Here is a 23,323-nt window from a genome sequence, read left to right on the forward strand (position 1 = left end):
GAGAGATCAGACACTGATGATCTAAGAGTGAGGAGGTCTGGGGTTCAGTTAGTGTTCCAGTTCATCATAAAGATGTTCAGTGGGGTTGAGTCAGAGTCAGGGCTCTGTGCAGGACACTCGAGTTCTTCCACTCAAAATTTGACATCATGTTTGGAGTTTGCTTTGTGCACAGGGGCTTTGTCATGCTGATGCAGTGCTTGAGCCTCTTAGTTCAAGTGAGGGAAACTGTAATGTTGATTCTGTGCTTCCAAATTTCTGGCAAATGGGAGTGATGGTCAGTTGTCCACAAATATTTGGTCATATAGTGTGTGTGTATATATAAATAGCTCAACCTACATTAAAAAAATTACACATACAGATGGACAGACAACATAATACTATATAGCATAACAAATTAGCATGGATTCATTAGTCATCTAACAATCTACAGTATTAGAGAGGTCAACTAGTGAGCTGATGAATTTGTTGCTAAACATTCATTACGTTTATCTGTCATTCAAAGCATTTCCCTTGGTACCCCTTTAGAACTGAATGCATAGCACGCAAAGTTTCATTTATTCTGTAATATATATATATATATATATATATATATATATATATATATATATATATATATATATATTACATACATATACATATCAGTAATATATATATATATTACATACATATATTACAATATATATATGTCTGTTTTTATGACGGAGGCAGAACTTAATATCATAGGTACAGTATATGGCTGTGTTTGTTTGCTTTATACACATATTAAAAACTTATCCTTATTCCAGTTTAAATTATGTAGCAACTTTATAAGTCTGATTAATTTATGCCATTTTCTAAACATTTTTTCCCATTTTAGTATAAGGGAAAATATCCACACACCTTTAAACAGCTGAAAAAAGCACAAAAAAGGCATAAAATGACAGATAAGTAAGAGTGACTGACAACGTTCCTCTTGTTTATATTTCATACATAATGCGAAGCAACAGAGCATGAAGTCTAAGCAGTGGAATAAATAGAAAACGTGACGTTTTCTTATCTACTCGTGTAGCACAGCGTCGCTAAGCAACTCAAAATCTCTCTCACTGTCAGCGAATTTTCACGCTTGTAAGTCTACCTCTGATTACTGCCAAGTGATTGAGATGGCCAGCAATCACTTGCATGCTATGAAGTACTTTCACTGAAGGAGAAAAATGCTGTATTATGAAGTAGTAACATGTAATCAGAGCACACTGTAATGTCTATACTCACGTTCTTTATATCGTTAGATTCAAAACCAAAGTGAAAAGTTGAAAAGATCCTCCATGCCAGATGTCACTGCTGTTTCATAAGTAAATTTACAAGACTTTAGTACAACTTTCAATGTGACATTAAAACCAGGATGTGTGTTATAACAGATATCCTTTGGCTCTGCCAGGATGATCTTTAAAGGTAATGGTTGCTCCTCTCATATCCCTTCAGTCTCTGCTGTTTTCACTGTAATAATTCATCACGGCTTGTTTGTGCCAATTTTGAGGTTAGCCCACTTCAAGGCTTTTTGAACATTCTGTACCAGCCTTATGTTCGCCAGTTTCCACCCCGCAGGAAACTGCAGTCACTGCACTTAATCTGTAGACTAGATTGAGAACCAGGAGTTAAAGTTTGGACAGTAAAATAGACTTTTTTTTTTTACCTTTTGACTATTTTAATAATAATCACGAGAGAACACGTGCTGTTGGTGAGGAGGTGAGTCGTAGTCTTCGGGTGTAGTGGTGAAGGAATCATGAATCAATTTGATTCCATTAATAGAACTGATTCGATCAAATTTGAGAGTTGATACAATTTTAAAAGACACTATTCTGGGTGAATATTTTTTTGTGCTTATGAGTTCACTTTAAGGCTTCCCTGTTTGATGAGCAGAACCTCCCAATTCTCTAATGTACACATTTTGTACTAGAATTAGTCTTTGGTGAGCTAATAAACGACTTGATCGATTCAAGAAGTCGAACGTCATTGTTGTCAGCTGTGCTTGATTTAAAGGAAACTGTGAACCTACGGTCCTTATTGAGCTATTGAGATCTGTTTGACTATAGTTAAAGATGATCATCTTATATCATATTTTATTTCTAGGGGATATCGGTCATTCGGTTCACTGAAGTAATTGGCTCAGTCAGTTGAACCCAACTTCCCATTACCAGTGGTTTATTTATTGCGCTGCGTCACTAAGACATGCTGACTGTGGATTAGCTAGAAGTCTGAAAGGTATTTAGGAGATGAATTGATGCAGCAAAACGAATTGACACGCACTGCAGCAGATAACGGTCGTTTGTATGCATGCATGGGTGGGATGTGAAATTGAGCAAAAATTCTTTGTATAATGATTTGGAAAAAATAAAGTAATAATTTTGTATGATTTGTTTATCCATAATTACTAGCCATATGCAAAAAAACAACCGAATAGGCCCTATGAGTGGGTATCTGTGGAAACTGATGTCATGAACAGTGTCCTTGAATATCCCATTCTATATTATCACCAAAGCCCGATATAAGAGACAGACTTGTTAAGCATGCTGGAGTCTGCTGTTTGAAGAATGCGTGTCCTCCATGTTTGTTTGCAGGATGACATCATGTCATTTGAGGCAGAGAAGCAGGCGGTGTATCTCCAGGTTTACAGGCCTGTGTATTTCCAGCTGGTGGATGTGCTGCTCCACAAAGCCCAGTTCCCTAGTGATGAGGAGTACGCCTCCTGGTCGTCTGATGAAAAGGAGCAGTTCAGGATCTACAGGTGAGCAGTGTTGTAATGTAACGGAGTACAAATACTTGGTTACCGTACTTAAGTAGAAATTTCACGTATCTGTACTTTACTTCGCTATTTAAATTTATGTCAACTTTCACTTTTACTCCACTACATTTCCTAGATAAAATGTATACTTTTACTCTGCTATATTTCCACTAAGCGTCTTTGTTACTCGTTACTACAAAATAAAATCAGAAGAAATGTGTGTGACTGCAATAAGGGAGGTTTGGCGAATCACTGCTCCTAGATTGCATTACGCAGCTCCGCACCCTCAGCGTAATGTTGCCAAAGGAGCAGTGGTGGAGCCAGAGGGGTGTCCGGGGTGGCACTTGAACACCCCTGACATCTGATTGGCCACCCCGAATTTTTATTTGATAGCATTGGAAGTTTGATGCTGATTGCCATCTCATTTCACCTATCAAAAGAAGTCTTCGTTTGACGTTTGGTTGCGGCGCCGCTCAACATTTCAAATCCATCAATCGATGACAAGAAAGAGTTGAGAGGTAGAGAAGAATACTGTAACAGTCTAATACTAAAACATCAAATTTCGGTAAGTTTTGAGATTAGTTTTCCAGAAAAATATTTCGAAAGTTACGTCGCTATATAAATTGACGTTAGACTAGGGCTGGGCGATATGGCTGAAAACTGTATCACGATATCAGTGTTTCATATCCGTCGATATCGATAATTATTGATGTTTTTATGACCCCTTTAAAATAAGGACCAGGAGAAAAATATATTACATTTAAACATTTTTATTTTAAACTTAACCTTTCTTTGATCATAATCCCCTCAGTTATTAAGACAGAAATGGCAACAACCAGGAAAACTCAAATAATTATAATGTAAACATAAGTCTAAAGTCACACTGAACACTTAACTATTATCTCTTAACATTTAAGGTGCAAAATGAAAGAAAATGTAAGAAATGCTTAATAAAGTGTAATAAAATAGTGCAAAGTGTTAAATATAAACAGAGAAACCTGAGAATTTAGTGCAAGTTTAGTGCTAGGAAGTTGTTCACCTTCTGGTGAATAAAGTGTTTTAAAATATGTGCAGTGTTTTGTAAACATAAATAAAACTGAGGTAGACTGAGATTAGGGCTGTAGCTATCGAATATTTTAATAATCGAGATTCTACCGAAAATTTAATCGATTAATCGAGTAATCAGATAAAATGTATTTTTGCGTAATTAAAGAGCAATATTAAATATACAAGAGAATAAGACGGGTCTCTTAAAATGAACAACTAATTGGTTTCCTTTTTTTAGAAAAATGAACTTTTATTTTTTAAATGCATAGTATGCAATGCATACAACAATATTTTCTATCACAAATAAACATTTAGATATTACCCATTGTTTCTGTACTTGTACTGTGAACAATGACAAAGTTGACTGAGAAGAATTAAGTACATTTAAGTGCCAAACATTCTGGGCTGTAAATGAACCCTTTTCTGAGATGCAAAAACAAAAAAAATACTTTCAAATTACTTTTTAAAGTATCAAATCTAAGGCATACATTAAAATAAATAATAATAAATAATAATAATACAAAAATACTGCTTTTAAATCATGCAACTTAACTCCAGAACTAAAAGATTCTAAATCTACAGCTCAGGCATAACATAAGCCTTTACTGTCTTCTTGGAATGCTTTGTGGTATTTAAGAGGCAAAAACATGGACAGGAACTTGGAACTAGAGGCCATGCTTGGTTTCACACTGAGTGCTTTAAGCATATGTAAGCATGGACAACGTGCTGTTGTGGTATGCTATCTTGATCTTGCAATGGACACACGCCATGGCGTTTTCTTTACTTTTCGATTTGAAATGATCCCAAACCTTGGACATTTTCTATCGTTTTCTCCTGTTTGTTTCTTCTCTTTGCTCATTGACATTGTTATCGCGCCCTTCCATTTGCAGCCCGCACTAGCACGCACCCGCGCCCTCAAATCAAAAGACCGCTAACTCCTCGCGTCTCCTTCCGCTTTGACGTAAACGCGTTGTTTTACACTCACACACAATAATTGCACAAGAATGTGACGTGAGCTTTAAAGTGAATTAAAAGAGGCTTCGAGGCAGATGAATTTGCCTCGATTAATTTTTGTAATTGAGTTACTCGAGGAATCGTTTCCGCCCTAAGATACACCTGTAATATAAAACACAAACCTGATACACTACAGTAACATTGTTTGAAATATAAAACCTGCAGAAATATGAAAAAGTTGCTGACTTTTCCTCTTTTATTTACAATTTCCTCACTCGCTGCGGCTCATTTTCTGCTTATCAGTCGCCGGTTACTGAAGCGGAATCTAGCAGACCAGCACGAGACAACAATATGGCGCAACCAAACTTGATACTGTTACATGATTGGCTGTTAGCGTGTCGCTCCCTACGTTGCTAGGTTACCAGAGAGTGATTGCCTTTGTTAATGCAACCAAACTTGCTTCGCAACCTCTGTTTTCTTCCGACAAAGGATAAAAAATATCGAACGTTTTATCGAGCACATTTTTTATCGCTATCGTTCACGTGTCTATCGCGATACATATCGTTATCGTTTTATCGCCCAGCCCTATGTTAGACGTTATTAACAGATTAATCAGACAAGAGAGATCAGTTCATTCCCCAGATTAGCCATAATATATATTACATTGACATTTGTGCTACTTATACACGTATACAGTGCAGCGTCTGTGTGCAAGTCTTTAACTGTTTAGCTAATATGAGGTAACTAGTTTTACGGCCGTCAGTGTTTAATGTTGTTATTAAACTATGTATCTGGTAATGTTGCTCAAAAGATTACTTCAATTGCAGACAGCCTGTTAGCTATCATAAAGGTGATTAAAGTAGTCATTTATGCTGACAGTTGATTTTAAAGTGCAATTATTATAGTGGGATTTGTAGTTAAAGTTGAGTTTGAATTAAAAGAAATCTGTATTTGATGCTTAAATGTATTATATCCGTGTGTCATATTTTTACACAGGGTCAATAAAAAAATGAAAAGAAAGGCAGGGATATCGGACTTCTTTTTAAAGAAGCAAACACATACAGATCAGGTGCAAACAGACCCCAGCCCAGCCCCCAGCCCCTGCATCACCACAGTACCCCAGAGCAGCTTCCTGCCTGATGCTAATAGTCAGACTTCACAAGAACCACCAACAGGTTTGAGAACCAACCAGGCAGTCAGTCAGTTAGTCAGTCACATGTCCAGTTCAGAATTTAAGTTTAGCTTGTTATAGATGGTTTAATCAGTTTAGGCTTTACATAAAATGTAATTAGGTGTTGATTTATGTGTGACATACACAAAATAAAATTATATCATTCATTCATTCATTCATTCATTCATTTTCTACCGCTTATCCGAACTTCTCGGTTCACGGGGAGCCTGTGCCTCTCAGGCGTCATCGGGCATCAAGGCAGGATACACCTTGGACGGAGTGCCAACCCATCACAGGGCACACACACACTCATTCACTCACGCAATCACACACAATTTTCCAGAGATGCCAATCAACCTACCATGTATGTCTTTGGACCGGGAAAGGAAACCGGAGTACCCGGAGGAAACCCCCGAGCCACGGGGAGAACATGCAAACTCCACACACACAAGGCGGAGGCGGGAATCGAACCCCCAACCCTGGAGGTGTGAGGCAAATGTGCTAACCACTAAGCCACCGTGCCCCCCAAATTTATAACATAATATATTATAAATTATAAAATAGATTATGAGAGATATATTCTACCTCTAATGAGCAATTATGGGATTCATCCATGCTCCTTGTTAGAGTAAATTGTGTCATAGTCTGTGGACCCCCTAAAGTTGCCTTGGCCACACCCTGGCCACCCCATGTATAAAACTCTAGTTCCGCCACTGCAAAGGAGAAGGAAGCACCTACTGGAGGACCTCCCGTTATCATAGACGACCACCCCGACGATAGTAGTGATCTCGGTGAACAGGGTGAAGAAGATAACGTTATACACCCATGGCCGTATTTGCAAGAAATGTTTCTGTACATTGGAATGAAAGATTCTTCCTGCCGGATGAAGTGCCTCTTATGCCTACCGAAAATCACTGAAATGTTACTTTTTACTTTTACTTCAAATACTTAAGTACATTAAATATCAGAAAATTCAGTAAAAAAAATCAGTAATATTCTAAAAGGCAACTTTCACTTCTACCAAAGTCTTTTTCTAGTACGATACTTGTATATTTACTCGAGTATTGCTTTCTAGTACTTTATATAACACTGCAGGTGTGTATAAAGTTTGTGTTACGGCCGTGTTGAATCTGAGTATTATGTAGCAGGCAGAAAAATATTTCCTTGATTTGAATTGAACGTGTCCTCCTAGATCCGTTATTTCTGTGGGACAAACAGAACATTTATGTCCCACAGCAGATTTTTGCTGTTTTGTTGACAACACGACACTAATGACAGTAATGCTGTCTAGACAAAGTAGACTCGCATTAAGTACAAGTGAATGCATCTTGAAGGGAAGGTTTACAGGGAGAACAAACATTTTGCTTGTTAATAACTTTCACTCTTTGCTTTAGGGTGGACATCTCTGACACCCTGATGTACGTCTATGAGATGCTGGGAGCAGAGTTGCTTAGTAACCTGTATGACAAGCTAGGCAGAGTGCTTACCAATATAGATCAACCAACATCCTGGCAGGTCAGAAACCACACATACATATAGACTTGTTCACATGTAAACGCTGACTAAGCCTAAGTTTTCATGCCTTTTTCTTGCCTCATCAGCACACAGAGGCTTTGCTTTATGGTTTCCAGTCCATAGCAGAAACGATAGATGTGAACTACTCTGATGTCATTCCCGGCCTGATCGGCCTCATTCCTCGAATCAACATCAACAACGTACAGCTTGCAGATACGGTCATGTTCACAATAGGTGTGTATGTGGGGTTTTAAGTATCAGCTGTTTTGGGTGTACGTTCTTTAAGTTGAACTCACTTTCACACCCTCTTCCTCTCTCTCTCTCTCTGTCTCTCTCTGTCTCTCTCTCTCTCTCTCTCTTTCTTTCTCTCTCTCTCTCTCTGTCTCTTTCTTTCTCTCTCTCTCTCTCGTGCTTTCTCTCTCACTCTCTCTCTCTCTCTCTCTCTCTCTCTCTCTCTCTCTCTCTCTCTCTCTCTCTCTCTCTCTCTCTCTCTCTCTCTCTCTCTCTCTCTCTCTCTCTCTCTGTGTGTGTGTGTGTGTGTGTGTGTGTGTGTGTCTGTGTCTTTGCTTGTTCATCTGCAGGAGCATTGGCAGAGTGGCTAGCGGATCACCCAGTGATGTTGAGCAGTGTGTTGCCGCTGGTGCTTCAGGCATTAGGGAATCCAGACCTTTCCATATCTAGCGTTTCCACCCTGAAGAAGATCTGCAGGGAGTGCAGATGCGACCTGCCTCCTTATGCGACGAATATCGTTGCCGTGTCACAGGTAGACAGACATGACTGAAAGTGTCATTCAGGACCCTCAGACTCAAGAACTCCCGTCCTGTATTGTTATGATGTTATTTCTGTATCTCTAGTAAGGCTGTATTGTGGAATAATAACACTTCTTTTCTCCACTTCTTTCTTTGCCTCTTACTGTATGTCTCTCTGATGCAGGAAGTGCTTATTAAACAGATCCACAAGGTCAGTGTCTTCATTATTTCTTTAGCAGATCTGAAGTGCTGTGTTGACTAAGTGTGAAACACCTCTCTCTCTCTCTCTCTCTCTCTCTCTCTCTCTCTCTCTCTATCTATCTAGACGAGTCAGTGTATGTGGCTGATGCAGGCGCTAGGATTTCTGTTATCCGCACTGCCAGTGGCGGACATTCTACACAATCTGCACTCTCTCATCACACCCTACATCCAGCAGCTGGAAAAACTGGCTCATGAGACAGTAAGTATTGATTGCACATCTCAATCTTTACATTTACAGTAAGGCCTGATTATATATATGATGCAACACGATCCCATATGCACACTTGATGGTCATACACGTGCGTATTTCTGAACATGCGTTGTGTCGGAGGGGGGGTGGGGGGGTGGGGGGTTGGGGGGGGGGTTCACAAAATAAAATAAGATTTATTATTTTGCAAACACTGGCCAGTTTAGCTACAGTATATGGACAAAGATGAATATACTCTTCTTATGAATGAATATGATAAAAGCTCAATTCTAAACCCAGTGCCTGCTGAATTCTGATTGGCTGATGTTGGGCATTCTCTTTAAATTCATCATTAGAAATTCATTTAGAGATAAGGACAAGCATGCAGTCGATCAAATTCCAGCTCCATCAGACTCGCTGTGTTTGAGAAATTGAACCCCACTCCAATGGATGGCCTGAAATTTGCACACCTCCTCAGATGTTCTTAAGAGCGTTTTCAAGATTTGTGTGAACCAATTCACTTTACTTATCAAACCAAAATCAAATCATTTTACTTCTAGCGCTACTATTATGCTGATGTGTGTGTCTTCACAATATGAGGTAGCAGGATATATTTTGGCCTCGCTACCAAATTTGGAGTTGTTACCATTTACAATCATTGCTTTGTAGTAAATTGATATGCAGTAATAAATATAAAAAAAATCCATAATAATTTTTGGAAATGGCGGGGTGTGATTTCCACATCACCTCATCATTTTTTTAAGGTCCCCACTTTGCTGACAAAGCTTCATTCAAAGACATAATTCGTTATCCATCAATTAACCCCCATAATGTTATTTAATTCATTGTTATGCAATTTTGGGTGAAAATATCTTGCCTGGTGTTGTCATTATTTGATGTTATCTCTAAAGTCAAAGAGTGATTACAGAAATTATCCCAAAAGACAGGAATGATATTCGGATAAACACTTTCATGCGGTGTAACTCTAGGAGATTCTTATGGCTTTGTGTCTTGTCATTGGTTAATTAACGACATCTCCAAGAAACTCTATGAGAGTCTATTAGAGACACTCGTAATTGTTGTTTGTGGCACATTCAAGGTGCAGTGATTGTTGACAACACCGTTGTGGCACTGAAGGATGAGATGCTGCTCTCATAGATCCCAAAACTTTTTTGTAAGCTGAACAAAGTGAGCTAGTTAAGGTGTTCATTACAGTATATGTGCACAATGTGATCTAGATACCTAATGCTAGAATAGCTACATTTGTAGGGGTAAATTTCTAAATCTAAAACTTATATCCAGAATTCATGTATTTATTTGTGACCATGCCCATTTTAAAAGCCCAATACAAACTGAATTAAATTGAATCAAAACTCTGCCGTTTATCTAACTAACAAGATAATCCTGTTAACATCTGAGATAGCAAGCCAGCTTTACTGATGCAAGAGCTAGTTTGCTGAGATAAAATGCGACATCAGCTGGGGTTTGTCTGCGTATTGTGTTTGTTGCCGTCTTCTTTGCTACTGGAATAAGTGGCATGTTTTGTCTCATGTTGGCCTTGCTCCACATGAACAGACCCTGTGCGTGTGTGTATGTGTGTGTATGTATGTGTATGTGTGTGTGTGTTGTGATTATGATCAAGGAACATTTCTCAGTGGGGCCAGATTGCATATCACTGGGTCCAGAAGCAACACACCACAGGGTAAACTAAAGCTAATGAAACGATGCCCCACACACAGACCCACAACAGCTTGGGGCTCAGTTACAGATATGTGTGTTATGGATGGTGTTTGAGCACACAGTTATGTCATTTTACTACAATATTACTACGGTACTGTCCTTGTGTTATGCATTTTTTTTTTATAAGCCACATGCCTCATATAAGTGGTGTAGATTAGAAGAGTTGCTAGTGAGTGAAGAGACGCTTCTGCTTTATATAGCGTAATGTTGCAGCACACAAAGGTCAGCAAGTTCAGCTGAAGCTAAAAGAACACTGTGAGCTCACGGTGCCATGGACTGACTAGATACGAGACGACTAGACCGGGTTGCATTAGCCTCCCACTCTGCTGTTTGCTAATATTTGCCATTAAGTGTAATAAAAACCGAGTCATGAAAGCAGACGAAGTGGGAAGATATAGCTACATCTTCATTCCCATTAGAGAGGAAAAACATGCAAAATGCAGGCATGATATGAAGTGTGGTTAATGAACGTAGAAAAATTCCATCAGACAAAAGCACCTCACATCTCAGACAGCACGCACACACACACACACACACACACACACACACACGGTCTGTTTTTATTCAGTATATCAGACATTTAACTCCCAGTGCATGCTGATCTAATTGTTTTTTCATGACGCACATGCAGCTTTCCCTTTCAAGTTGTTTATTTAGAGACAGACATTTCTTAAAAATGCAGATACTGACACGTGTAACACACACACAGCGATGTGCACTGATGTCTGGATTTTCAGGGGTGGGCATTACGTCAGACTCTGAGATTAGGCTTTTTTTCAGATCTGTCAGACAGCGACCCCTACTGCTCCTTTAGTGTTCGTGCTCCCACCTGCAAAATGGTTTCCTCAAAACCTATTATTTCTTTTTACCTGCCAAAACAACAGGCTGTGTTTATTAGCTCTTTATTTTTTCCTCTTTCAATTCCATCAGCACATACGGTTGATAGCAAATACATCTGAATACATTTGCTTCACATCGTTCACTATTATTTTTTACAAGTATACAGTAACATTTTTCATGTCTTTGCAGCCAAACCCATCTAATAAACTGGCAATCATCCACATCTTGGGCCTGCTGTCGAACCTTTTTACTACCCTGGACATCACCAAGCAGGAAGAGGAATCTGGAGAAGGTGCACCACCTGTCAAATCCACCCCACCTCAAACTGGCCCCAACCCAGTGAGTACTGATTATTTTAGCTATTTTAAAATATTTGATGGTGTTTGTAGTTGCTAATGCTTCAATGGTGAATGCACATATTTATTGCACTTCAAGTAGATTTTTACACTGAAATTGTACTCAATTCAGTCACTTTATAAACATAAACAATATGTGGACGTCTTGCCTGTTTTGTTTTTTCCTCAAACTGTTATTTGGGAAGCACACAGCTATATAGAATTTCTCTTCACTGGAACTATGAGGCTCAAATACAGTTCCAGCATGACAATGTACCTGTGCACAAAGCACAGAGCTTCAAACATGAAGACATGGTGTGTTAAGGTTTTAGTGGAAGAACTCGAGTGTCCTGCACAGAGCCCTGACTGTGACTCAACCCCACTGAACACCTTTATGATGAACCCCAAACCTCCTCACTCTTACATCATCAGTGTCTGATCTCACTAATGCTCTTGTAAAGATGAATTAAATCTGGACTGGGATGTTCAAAATAAGCACATATGGGTGTGATGGTAGGGTGTCTACACACTTTTGTAGATATTTAGATGTATTTCAGATGTATTTCAGGTGCAAAGAGATCCAAATGTAAATGTGGGCTACAACATACGTTGTTAGAATTCTGGTGGTATTATTATATATATCTAATATCTAATGCTCCTTCAGAAAACATGTTACTTCAAAACGTGAAGGTACGATCAACTACAATACAAAAGGCACAAAACATCAGCATCACTGGATCAACAAATTTTTTCTATTTTTCGCCCCTCACGTAATTCATACACTGAACAGTAAAGTATATGTCTGAGCAAGACTCTGTTGCTAAGAGCAGTGTTTGTGTGTGTGTGTGTGTGTGTGTGTGTGTGTGTGTGTGTGTGTGTGTGTGTGTGTGTGTGTGTGTGTGTGTGTGTGTAGGTAGTGGTGGTGTTGCAGCAGGTTTTTGCCCTCATTCACACTGTCCTCAGTAAATGGCTGAACGACTCTCAAGTTGTAGAGGTAAGAGTTCAACATCCTGTCAATCTTCAATTATAACATTTGTGTGCTGCAAACAAATATATTTTCTGCACATTTTAACTTCCTGTTCGTGTGATTCATTCCTTCGTGTTTGTTTAGACTCCTTCATTTAACCTTTAAAAACATTTTACATTCTCTCTCTCTCTCTCTCTCTCTCTCTCTCTCTCTCTCTCTCTCTATCTCTGTCTCTCTCTCTTTCTCTCTTTCTCAGGCTGTGTGTGCTATCTTTGAGAAGTCAGTGAAGACTCTACTGCATGACTTTGCACCCATGGTGTCTCAGTTGAGTGAGATGCTGGGTCAGATGTACAGCACTATCCCACAAGCCTCTGCACTGGACCTGACACGTCAGGTACACACTATATACACGTATTCTAGTTCTCCCGATTCCAGTCACAGTGGCCCGGACATTCCCTATTTAGTCTCTAAATCCACCTGGCTGTTGCCATAGTTACATGCAGTGACATCTTTGTGGACATGAGGCCTGTACCATATGTACTGCACCTAGCCATGATGTGTGAGGAAATCTCCGTGCATGTGCAGTGGGGCAGACAGAAAGACTTATTCACATCGAATATTATTTTAAATTTTTAGATTTCATATTCATGTGAATGAATACTTGCATTTTTAATTTTTTTTTTTACATTCAGCTCATACTTTTAACAACTTGGGATATAGTGCACTTTGTCTGCAGTGGCATTATGTTTAAGTCGGTGTAGACAGCATATATAGCGAATAGGAAGCCAGAGATACAATAAATACAATATGAGAAATCAGTTTGTTATAAAAATTAGGATATTGCCTTTTTATTTTGACTTAATGATCTATTTTGACCTATTTTTATCTGCACAGACTGATTTGGCAGAACGATGGGAAAAATAGACATTCTGTAAGCAGAATAAGCAGGCTAGACTGAGCTGACACGAAATCTATAGTAACTCAAATGATCACTTTTAGCAATGTTTACAACTGGTGTGATCGTCTCCCTGAATGCACGACCACATCAAACCTTGGGGTGGAGGAGCTACAACAACAGAAGTCCACATCGGTTTCCATTCCTGCAGCCAAGAACAGGAATCTGAGAGCCTCATGGACACAGACTCACAAAAAAAAAAAAACAGACAGTTATTGTGCTCTTCTGCTGTTGTAGTTCATCTACATCTTCGATGTTTTGTGCATACTGAGGTCCTTTTTTCTGCTCACCATGAGTGTAAATGGTGATTGAGTTACTGCATCTTTCCTGACAGCCCGAATCGAGTCATATTCTCCTCTGGTTGCTCTCATCATCGAGCTGTTTCCTCAAACAGAACTGTCTCGCACTCAGTCTTTTTTGTTTTTCACATCATACCCTGTAAACCTTTGAGACTGTTGTGTGTGAAAATCCCAGAAGATCAACAGTGTCTGAAATATTCACCCCAGCCCATCTGCTACCAACAACTAAGCCATAGCTAATAAGATAACGGCATGAATGTGCAGGGCGAGTGTGTGTGTGTATATATACTGTATCTCACAGAAGTGTGTACACCCCTCACATCTTTTCATGATACAGCACTGTAGATATGACACTTTGCTACAATATTAAGTAGTGAGTGTACAGCTTGTATAACAATGTAAATTTGCTGTCCCCTCAAAATAACTCAACAAACAGCCATTAATGTCTAAACCGCTGGCTACAAAAGTAAGTACACCCCTAAGTGAAAATGTTCAATGTTCAAATTGGGCCCATTTTCTCTCCCCGGTGTCATGTGACTCATTAGTTTTACAAGGTCTCAGGTGTGAATGGGGATCAGGTGTGTTAAATTTGGTGTTATCACTCTCACTCTCTCATACTGGTCACTGGAAGTTCAACATGGCACCTCATGGCAAAGAAATCTCTGAGGAAATCTCTGAAAAAAGAATTGTTGCTCTACATAAAGATGGCGTAGGCTATAAGAAGATTGCCTGAAGAAATTCTGAAACTGAGCTGCAGCACGGTGGCCAAGACCATACAGTGGTTTAACAGTACAGGGTTTCACTCAGACCAGGCCTCTCCATGGTTGACCAAAGAAGTTGAGTGTACTGTACGTGGTTAGCGCCATATCCAGAGGTTGTGTTTGGGGAAATAGACGTATGAATTTTGCCAGCATTGCTGCAGAGGTTGAAGGGGTGGGGGGTCAGCCTGTCAGTGCTCAGACCACATGCAGCACACCGCATCAAATAAGTCTCCATGGCTGTCGTCCCAGAAGGAAGCCTCTTCTAAAGATGATGTACAAGAAAGCCTGCAAACAGTTTGCTGAAGACAAGCAGAACTAAGGACATGGATCACTGGAACCATGTCCTGTGGTCTGATGAGACCAAGATGAACTTATTTGGTTCAGATGGTGTCAAGCCTGTGTGGCGGCAACCAGGTGAGGAGTACAAAGACAGGTGTCTCCTGCCTACAGACCAGTTTGATGCAGTGTGTGTTGTATGGTCTGAGCACTGACAGGCTGACCCCCCAACCCACCACCGCCCACCCCAAGTATGGTGACGGTAGTGTCATGGTCTGCGGCTGCATGAGTGCTGCCAGCACTGGTGAGCTACAGATCAGTGAGGGAACCATGAATGCCAACATGTACTGTGACATGAATACTGCAGCAGAGCATAATCTCCTCCCTTCGGAGACTGGGCCGCACTGCAGTGTTACAACATATTAACGACCCCGAACACACCTCCAAGACGAACACTGCCTTGCTAAAGAAGATGAAGGTAAAGGTAATGGACTGGCCAAGCATGTCTCCAGACCTAAACCCTATTGAGCATCCTCAAAGGGAAGGTGGAGGAGCGCAAGGTCTATAACATCCACCAGCTCTGTGATGTCGTCATGGAGGAGTGGAAGAGGACTCTGGTGAACTCCATGCCCAAGAGGGTTAAGGCAGTGCTGGAAAATAATGGTGGCCACACTTTGGGCCCAATTTGGACATTTTCACTTAGGGGTTTACTCTCTTTTGTAGCCAGCAGTTTAGACATTAATTGTTTTGAGTTATTTTGAGGGGACAGTAAATTTACACTGTTATACAAGCTGTTACACTCACTACTTAATATTGTAGCAAAATGTCATTTCTTGGGGGCACGGTGGCTTAGTGGTTAGCACGTTCGCCTCACACCTCCAGGGTCGGGGTTCGATTCCCGCCTCCACCTTGTGTGTGTGGAGTTTGCATGTTCTCCCCGTGCCTCGGGGGTTTCCTCTGGGTACTCCGGTTTCCTCCCCCAGTCAAAAGACATGCATGGTAGGTTGATTGGCATCTCTGGAAAATTGTCCCTAGTGCGTGAGTGAATGAGAGTGTGTGTGTACCCTGCGATGGGTTGGCACTCCGTCCAGGGTGTATCCTGCCTTGATGCCCGATGACGCCTGAGATAGGCACAGGCTCCCCGTGACCCGAGGTAGTTCGGATAAGCGGTAGAAGATGAATGAATGAATGAATGTCATTTCTTCAGTTTTGTCACATGAAAAGTTATAATAAATTATTTACAAAAATGTGAGTGGTGTAATCACTTCTGTTAGTTACTGTATATGTGTATGTGAGGGAGTGCTCTAGCATTTGAAATTTCTTTTTGTCTTCTTATCACCAGATGATGCATATATTTGCCAGCGAGTCAGACCACTTTCCTCCAATCAAAGCCCTGTTTGAACTGGTCACATCCGTCACACTCACTATCTTCCAGCAAGGTACGCATTATTACACAGTCACCCTTTTTTCATTTAGTGCTTCAATTACAGTCCAATTTTACTCACCTTTTTTCCCCGCAAACTTCACTTCCTAACAGGTATATCAGAAGAGCATTATCAGAAGAATTCAATATCTATTTTATGGGGGGATTAATAAATAATAAATAAAACACATAAGTTCCCACATCCCATCATCCTGTACATGTAACACGTGTTTGACATGATGTTTTCACAGACAGTCGCTGTTCATCTTCTCCTGTACCTGTCTCTTCCTCGTCCCCCTAATTGTCCTTTGGTTTCTTTTTTCCTCTCTGTTCACAAAATAACATCACATTTCTGTGTGCTGTTAACCCACTGATCTCCAGCAGGTCCCTTAACTGTGGCTCTGAGAACCTACCATGGCCTGTTTTCTTTTGGCTTTGTTTTGTTTTTCGGGAGAATTTCCAGGGCGGATCAGGGAGGGCTGTGATGAGGGGTCATGTTTGGAGTGTGGGAACAGCTAGGGGAAGGAAGTTTTGGGGGTCAGGTGCTGCCCCACTTTCTCGTGGTTACCAAGCTTTCCATTGAACCCTGGGGTGGGGCAGTTGGGAAAGCATGTCTGATTGTAAGAAATGACCACCAAGTTTGAAAAAGAAAACAAAAGAAACCAAAAAAAAAAATGAGAAGGAAATAAGATGTCACAGTAGCAGGTGCCTCCTGGGTTCCCACTCCAAACCCACTTTGGTTCTTTTAGGTTTGTTCTTATTTCTTTCTCGTTATTTCTCTTTCAGTTAGTTCTTTATCCTAACTCATGACTTTTTCTGGTTTTTCAATTTTCCTTTTCTTTCTGGAGACTGCCTTCAAAGCCTTACATGCTTCTCGTCTCCTCTCTTTTTCTCACGTGTGCAATTATTTCAATGAGATCCTTTCTGTTGCCTTTTCTTTCCACATGACTGTTCAATCTGTTCCGTTGCTGTTTGTATATATTCTTATTATTATTATTCTTATTATTTCTTAAGTTACATCTTTATTATATTTTAGGGCCCAGGGATCATCCTGATATTGTTGATTCATTTATGCAACTCCAAGCTCAGGTGTGTTTTTGGTTTCTTATTTCATTCACTTTGGGTTTCTCTCTCTCTCTCTTTCTCTCTCTCTTTCTCTCTCTCTCTCTCTCTTTCTCTCTCTCTCTCTCTCACTCTCTCTCTCTCTCTCTCTCTCTCTACCTTTCTCTCTTACCCCACCTCTTTCTTTTTGCCCTGTGATTTCGGGGCTGTGGTGACCCTTTCTTTGCCTGAGCCGACAAAGGAATGCTTTTGGATGATTGACGCAGTCTCTCCTTCAAAAGTCTTGGTTCTGACGATACCGGTCAGCCCCTCAGAAATGTGATTGTCATTTCAGAGGAGAAAAAAACCACCCAACTGGGTGAACTGTGACTTGGGGTTCTTTTGAAATGTCACTGTAGCCACAATGCAAGCTATAACAACAATACAAGCTATTCATACCAAAGTGCTCTATATCAGTGTGGTGTTTATTGCTGTAAGAGAGTGAACAAAATTAACCAAGCACTAATACCGTATACTTCTGTGTTAACTTCTCCTATAACATTTACTACTTACATGAACATACATTCGTTGTTCATGTAGAAAATTCTATAATGGCCCTTTTTTTTTTTTTTTTTAAAAGTAAATATAATTTCTATAAAAATATTTTATATTCAGTTGTTTCTGTAGTTGCAACACGTATGTCAGAGATTCACATAATCTTAGCCTAGCAGAAAAGATTTTTTTAAAGATTTAAGTCTATAGTTGATTTTACACTGACACTTCCTGTTGTTTTATAGAGACTACATCATTGCGTTTAGACGAAGCCGTGCCTTAAAGACAGATAATAGAGGCTTGTAAACTCACGGAGCCTATCATTAGGATTCAGATTAAGAACTTCAGGTCATATTCACATCAAACGTGATGTAATATTATAGTAAGTTTGTGAGCACTTTAGTCTCAGATTTCGTTTCTAGGCTGACTGGAGTAAAACCTAATGGTTTTTTTTGCTGTTGTAGCCTGTCAGCCTCAAGGTTTGATGTTTTCTGTGTTCTGAGATGCTTTGCAGTTCTAAAGACTAATTATTTAAGTGACCGTGTTCTTCCTGTTGCCCTGAACCAACCTGGTCATTTTCCTCACGTGTGAAAATCCCTGCAGTTTCTGAAATACTCAGCCCAGCCCATCTGACTCCAGAAAACATGCCACAGACAATCATGTAGATCACAGATTTTCTCCATACCGATGTTTGATGTGAACGTTACCTGAAGCCGCTGGCCCGTATACACAGGATGTGCGTTGATAAGCTGCCACACAATTAGCTTAGAAGTTAATGCCATTAATGTGTAGATGTTTACCTGTTCCTAATAAAGTGCTCAGTAAGTGTAAAGCTTGTGTAAGTGGTACCAGGACGTTCAACAACATTAAATGTAACTGGAAAACATGTCACACATTTGTTTAGAAGAACTGTACTTCAGGATGTGCTGTTAGAGGAAAAACATCCACATCATCGATCAAGAATCATCATATCCATTTGTAGTTAAAACTTTACACGTTACATTTTGTTTTTCAAATTATTAGCAACCTATTAAAATATTTACACAATAATTCTTTAAAAAAAACATTTCAACAGTTTACGTTATAATTCTTTCTACTACAGAATGACACGAATGATGAATTGAGTGAATTATTTCAACATGCCATGTGAACATTTATGAAGGCCCCTTCTCCCAGCATCACTCCAGTCCCAGTACCAATTAAAACCCTAATTAAATTCATACTCTAATGAATGCTATCGAATTGGCACCCTTTGTCTAACATTTGGTTTACATTCTCAGTTTTCATACCTCCTCTCATTTCTGCCTTTGGCTGGACCTCAGGTCCATCTGTTTATTTCTCTTTCTCTCAGTTCTTCTGTCCCTCTCTGTCCCTCCCTTCCTCAGTATCCTCTCATCCTCAATGAGTTCCTTAATGCATTAGTTGTCTTTATTCGTACATGTTACTTAGATTTTTGTTGCATTACTCAGTTCAGCAGAGACAAGAAATGGAAATTAAAGAAAAAAGAGGAAATTTCAAATCATACCACCTTTAGTTTGACTTAAGTTAAATTTCAGTATTTGATTTTTTTGCAGTTGTTTTCTTACCTGATCAGTTTGCATTAAATAAGTTGATGTACGTTTAGTTGTTTTTTGTTAGCCAGAATAGGGTAAGCACATCGTAGAGGAGAGGAAGGTCATGTCTGTGGTAGGGGTGTGGGTGGGCTCTGCACGGACCCAGAGCTGGAGTTATGCCGTGTGCCATGTTCACTGGCTCTGTCTGATTTGTAGGCTCTCAAACGGAAGCCCGATTTGTTTTTATCCGAGAACCTTGACGTGAAAGCAGTGTTCCACTGTGGTAAGTCATTCTTTAAGGTTTCAAACCAACATGTTGCATAATACAAAACACAGAAATGATTTATGTTTGTCAGCAAATTGTAGTTATGATGCAACAGACAGTAAAAGCAAAAATAAAATCACACGACATTCCTTTTATTCTTTTTGCCATCTAATATTTCTGAGTCTTTCTTATAGGAATTCTGTCACTCAAATTCCCAGAAGCCCCTACTGTAAAGTCTACCTGCCTCTTCTTTGTAAGTTGCTTTTATTAGTGTAAATTAACCTTTCTGAGTCTGTTACATGGTATACCCTGGGTTCATGGGAATTCTTTTGAGTAAGACAACATGTGTGTTGGACAGACGGAGTTGCTGCCGCACTGTGCAGACGTTCCTCCTGTGGGCCAGGTCGTGCAGGAAGACGGAAAACTCCTATTGCTGGCTGTGCTGGAGGTCAGTAACAGAGCCATAATGTCTTTCCTTCATCCCATCCATCTAAGAAACAATGCTGAAATAGCAATTCTCGTCCCTTATCTCTCTTTCTCTGTTACTTGTAGGCAATCGGTGGTCAGTCTTCACGCAGTTTAATGGACCAGTTTGCAGAGGTGTTGTTCTCCATGAATAAGCACTGTTTCAGTCTCCTCACTGTGTGGCTCCAAGAGGCCCTGCAGTCTCCGGGCTTTCCCTCATCCCGAGTCTCAGACGAACAGAAAGACACATTCAGCCAGCAGGTCCTTAGGTACTGCTCACACACAACTGTCAGAAATACATGTCTGAATCTTTACCATGATCGCTGACACTTAATTCAAGTTGTTCCAGCCAAAAGAAATGGCTGTTTTATTTAATTTGGTTATGTTAATCGTTACATAAAAGAATGTAATATGTGTATATACTGATTCCAAAAATACATTAGTCCACTGTGAGCTGTATAAATTCTGCTACACTGAACTGACCGAATCACAGAGTGCTCTGTACACGCCGATCAGCCATAAGCAATAAAACCATCGACAGGTGAAGTGAATTACATTGATTGTCTCGTTACAGTGACAGCTGTCAGTGGGTGGGATATAATAGGCAGTAAGTGAACAGTCAGTTCTCAGAGCTGTGATGTGTTAAAAGCAGATCATTTGGTCAAGCATAAGGCTATGAGTGACTTTGACTTTGACAAGGTCCAAATTTGATGACTAGATGACTGGGTCAGCTTCTCCAAAACATCAGGTCACGTGGGGTTTCTTTTCGGTGTGCAGCGGTTAAACCTACCAGAAGGAAAAACAAGGTTCATTGACACAGCAGGAACAAAGGGTAGTCTACATGGCACAACCTAGACAATATTAAGCAGGTGGTTTTAATGTTATGGCTGATTCTCATTACATAGGGTATAATTTATACGGTATAGACTCATCCACAAAACCGAAATTCTCCTATTCATTTTCAATGTATCTCATAATAATTACAAGTGGACATGTGACAATTCACTTAGAATTATATACACATGCACACACATTTGTTCATTCATTCATTTATTCATTCATCTTCTACCGCTTATCCGTACTACCTCGGGTCACGGGGAGCCTGTGCCTATCTCAGGCGTCATCGGGCATCAAGGCAGGATACACCCTGGACGGAGTGCCAACCCATCGCAGTGCACACACACACTCTCATTCACTCACACAATCACACACTACGGACAATTTTCCAGAGATGCCAATCAACCTACCATGCATGTCTTTGGACCGGGGGAGGAAACAGGAGTACCCGGAGGAAACCCCCGAGGCACGGGGAGAACATGCAAACTCCACACACACAAGGTGGAGGCGGGAATAGAACCCCCAACCCTGGAGGTGTGAGGCGAACGTGCTAACCACTAAGCCACCGTGCCCCCCCATTTGTTTACACTTACCTATTATAAAAATGTATTGTTACATATTGACTTGTGTACACATAACAGATCAATTGTAAGATATCTCTCTCTCTCTCTCTCTCTCTCTCTCTCTCTCTCTCTCAGGGAGCGAGTGAACAAGCGACGGGTGAAGGACATAGTGAAAGAGTTCACGTTGGTGTGTCGAGGGCTGCACGGAACAGAGTACGCAGCAGAGTACTGAGCGCTGAAGCCCAAAGCGATCCATTTCCTAGCGACCCCCCAACTGGAAATCCATACCTGAATAATAACATAATGAAAGCCTTGAGCGACAGATCTTGTTCAGAGCATGCAGTGTGAGGACCTGAGGAGGACACTTTCTTCTTGTTGTTTTTTTATTTTTATTTTTTTTTAATTTATTTTTCTTTCCCTGTCTCTTTGCTCTCATAAGGTCTTAAGGTCATAAGGTGGATCCTCTTAGAAAGTGGCCAGTGCTTCTTTATCTAAGCAGTACAATTCATCTTGCATCTTTCTCACCATGTCTCATCTCCCCACAATCTCCTCATCATGTGCGTTGTTAACCTTCACCTCCCATTCACGACCGTTCTCACGTTCTCGATCTTCCGTGGCTCCTAAGCTGTTTCCTTGTGATGATTTGCAGAATTTATCAACAGATGGAATTAGTAGTAGTTAAATGTTTTATTTTGTAATTTAAAGAAACTGCTATCTAAAGTAAATATATATCCACATATATAAACACTTGTATATCTATCAGACTGCGGGACATGTGCGAGTCCTTATGGATACTGCTGCTGACAAAGAGAGGGACCAATAATTTTTTTTTCCCGTGGCTTTATATCTACACATCTGTATAATCTAACTCTCCTCCACTCACAACATGATTCTTGGGGGGGTGGTTTGTGAACTTTGTCATGGTCTTTTTTTTAACGATTGAAAATGTATTATTTTAATATATAAAATTAGCAGCATGCACGAGGCTGGTTAGAGCTGGTTTTACACACACGCCCTTGTTAATTCGTGAAAACGTCAAATACAGTATGTAGTCCTGGATTTAGTTTTCTCCTCTGTGTATGGTGTCTTCTGGGGAAAGCTGCTTGGAGCCCATAACAGCTGTGAAACACACCTAGATGTCCTTGTTGGTCTTTTTTGGGTAGAAAGAGCATCCAGAACATCACATGAAGAGAGGACAGCGGTCAACTGTGAGCCATGCACGCAACACTGTACGGGTAGTGATCGTTGTCTATTTCAGACATGAACAGACACTATTTTCAGTGCATGTGTCTAGGTATGCACACACGCGCACACACACACACACACACACACACACACACGTGTTGTACACTTGCTTGTCCAAATCGCAGCTTCTGTACACTGTTGAGTGCACTTATTATGGAACTGAACACAATCTATACTACCCTATAAGTCCCCTCGTGTTTGACATCTGAAGCCCCTGAATAGGACTCTTTTCAGTGGCTGGGAGTCTCTCTGTCACTGTCTGTTGCCCAGCTGCTGCCTGCAAACATGTAGCATGAGTGTTTTGTTTTTGGGCAGGGGAATCGGGCATGCAGCAACAGAATGTGTCATGTGCGTGTGGCAGGGAAGGTTCTTTCTTCATCCTGCCATTTTGTTTACCAGTGATGAATATATATGTTAGAAAAGGGGAGGGAAAGTTAAAAGGAGGAAAAATGTACACGAGTTTGCGTTTTTCTTTTGTACCTTGTTTTAATTTATTAAATATATCTAAGATGGCATTTCTTGTTTGTCTGTGTCTTAAGTGAATGAGGCTTAGTAGTTGGGAGG

General features: G+C 40.3%; 1 protein-coding gene across 1 annotated transcript in view; it reads left to right on the top strand.

The window, feature by feature from the left end:
* ipo13b (importin 13b) overlaps positions 1–23,274 on the top strand; it is a 43,671-nt gene extending 20,397 nt beyond the window's left edge. The window contains exons 6-21 of the mRNA XM_060866743.1: positions 2,595–2,761; positions 7,325–7,445; positions 7,532–7,679; positions 8,027–8,208; positions 8,379–8,405; positions 8,520–8,654; positions 11,412–11,561; positions 12,471–12,551; positions 12,781–12,918; positions 16,158–16,254; positions 17,275–17,327; positions 19,601–19,667; positions 19,844–19,902; positions 20,008–20,097; positions 20,202–20,383; positions 21,650–23,274. Of these exons, the coding sequence (XP_060722726.1) occupies positions 2,595–2,761; positions 7,325–7,445; positions 7,532–7,679; positions 8,027–8,208; positions 8,379–8,405; positions 8,520–8,654; positions 11,412–11,561; positions 12,471–12,551; positions 12,781–12,918; positions 16,158–16,254; positions 17,275–17,327; positions 19,601–19,667; positions 19,844–19,902; positions 20,008–20,097; positions 20,202–20,383; positions 21,650–21,746 (1,794 nt within the window). The 3' untranslated portion in view covers positions 21,747–23,274. The remainder of the gene's footprint in view (positions 1–2,594; positions 2,762–7,324; positions 7,446–7,531; positions 7,680–8,026; positions 8,209–8,378; positions 8,406–8,519; positions 8,655–11,411; positions 11,562–12,470; positions 12,552–12,780; positions 12,919–16,157; positions 16,255–17,274; positions 17,328–19,600; positions 19,668–19,843; positions 19,903–20,007; positions 20,098–20,201; positions 20,384–21,649) is intronic.
* Positions 23,275–23,323: the final 49 nt, after the last annotated feature.

Source organism: Tachysurus vachellii, chromosome 3, assembly GCF_030014155.1.
Source record: "Tachysurus vachellii isolate PV-2020 chromosome 3, HZAU_Pvac_v1, whole genome shotgun sequence".
Classification (NCBI taxonomy): Eukaryota; Metazoa; Chordata; class Actinopteri; order Siluriformes; family Bagridae; genus Tachysurus; species Tachysurus vachellii.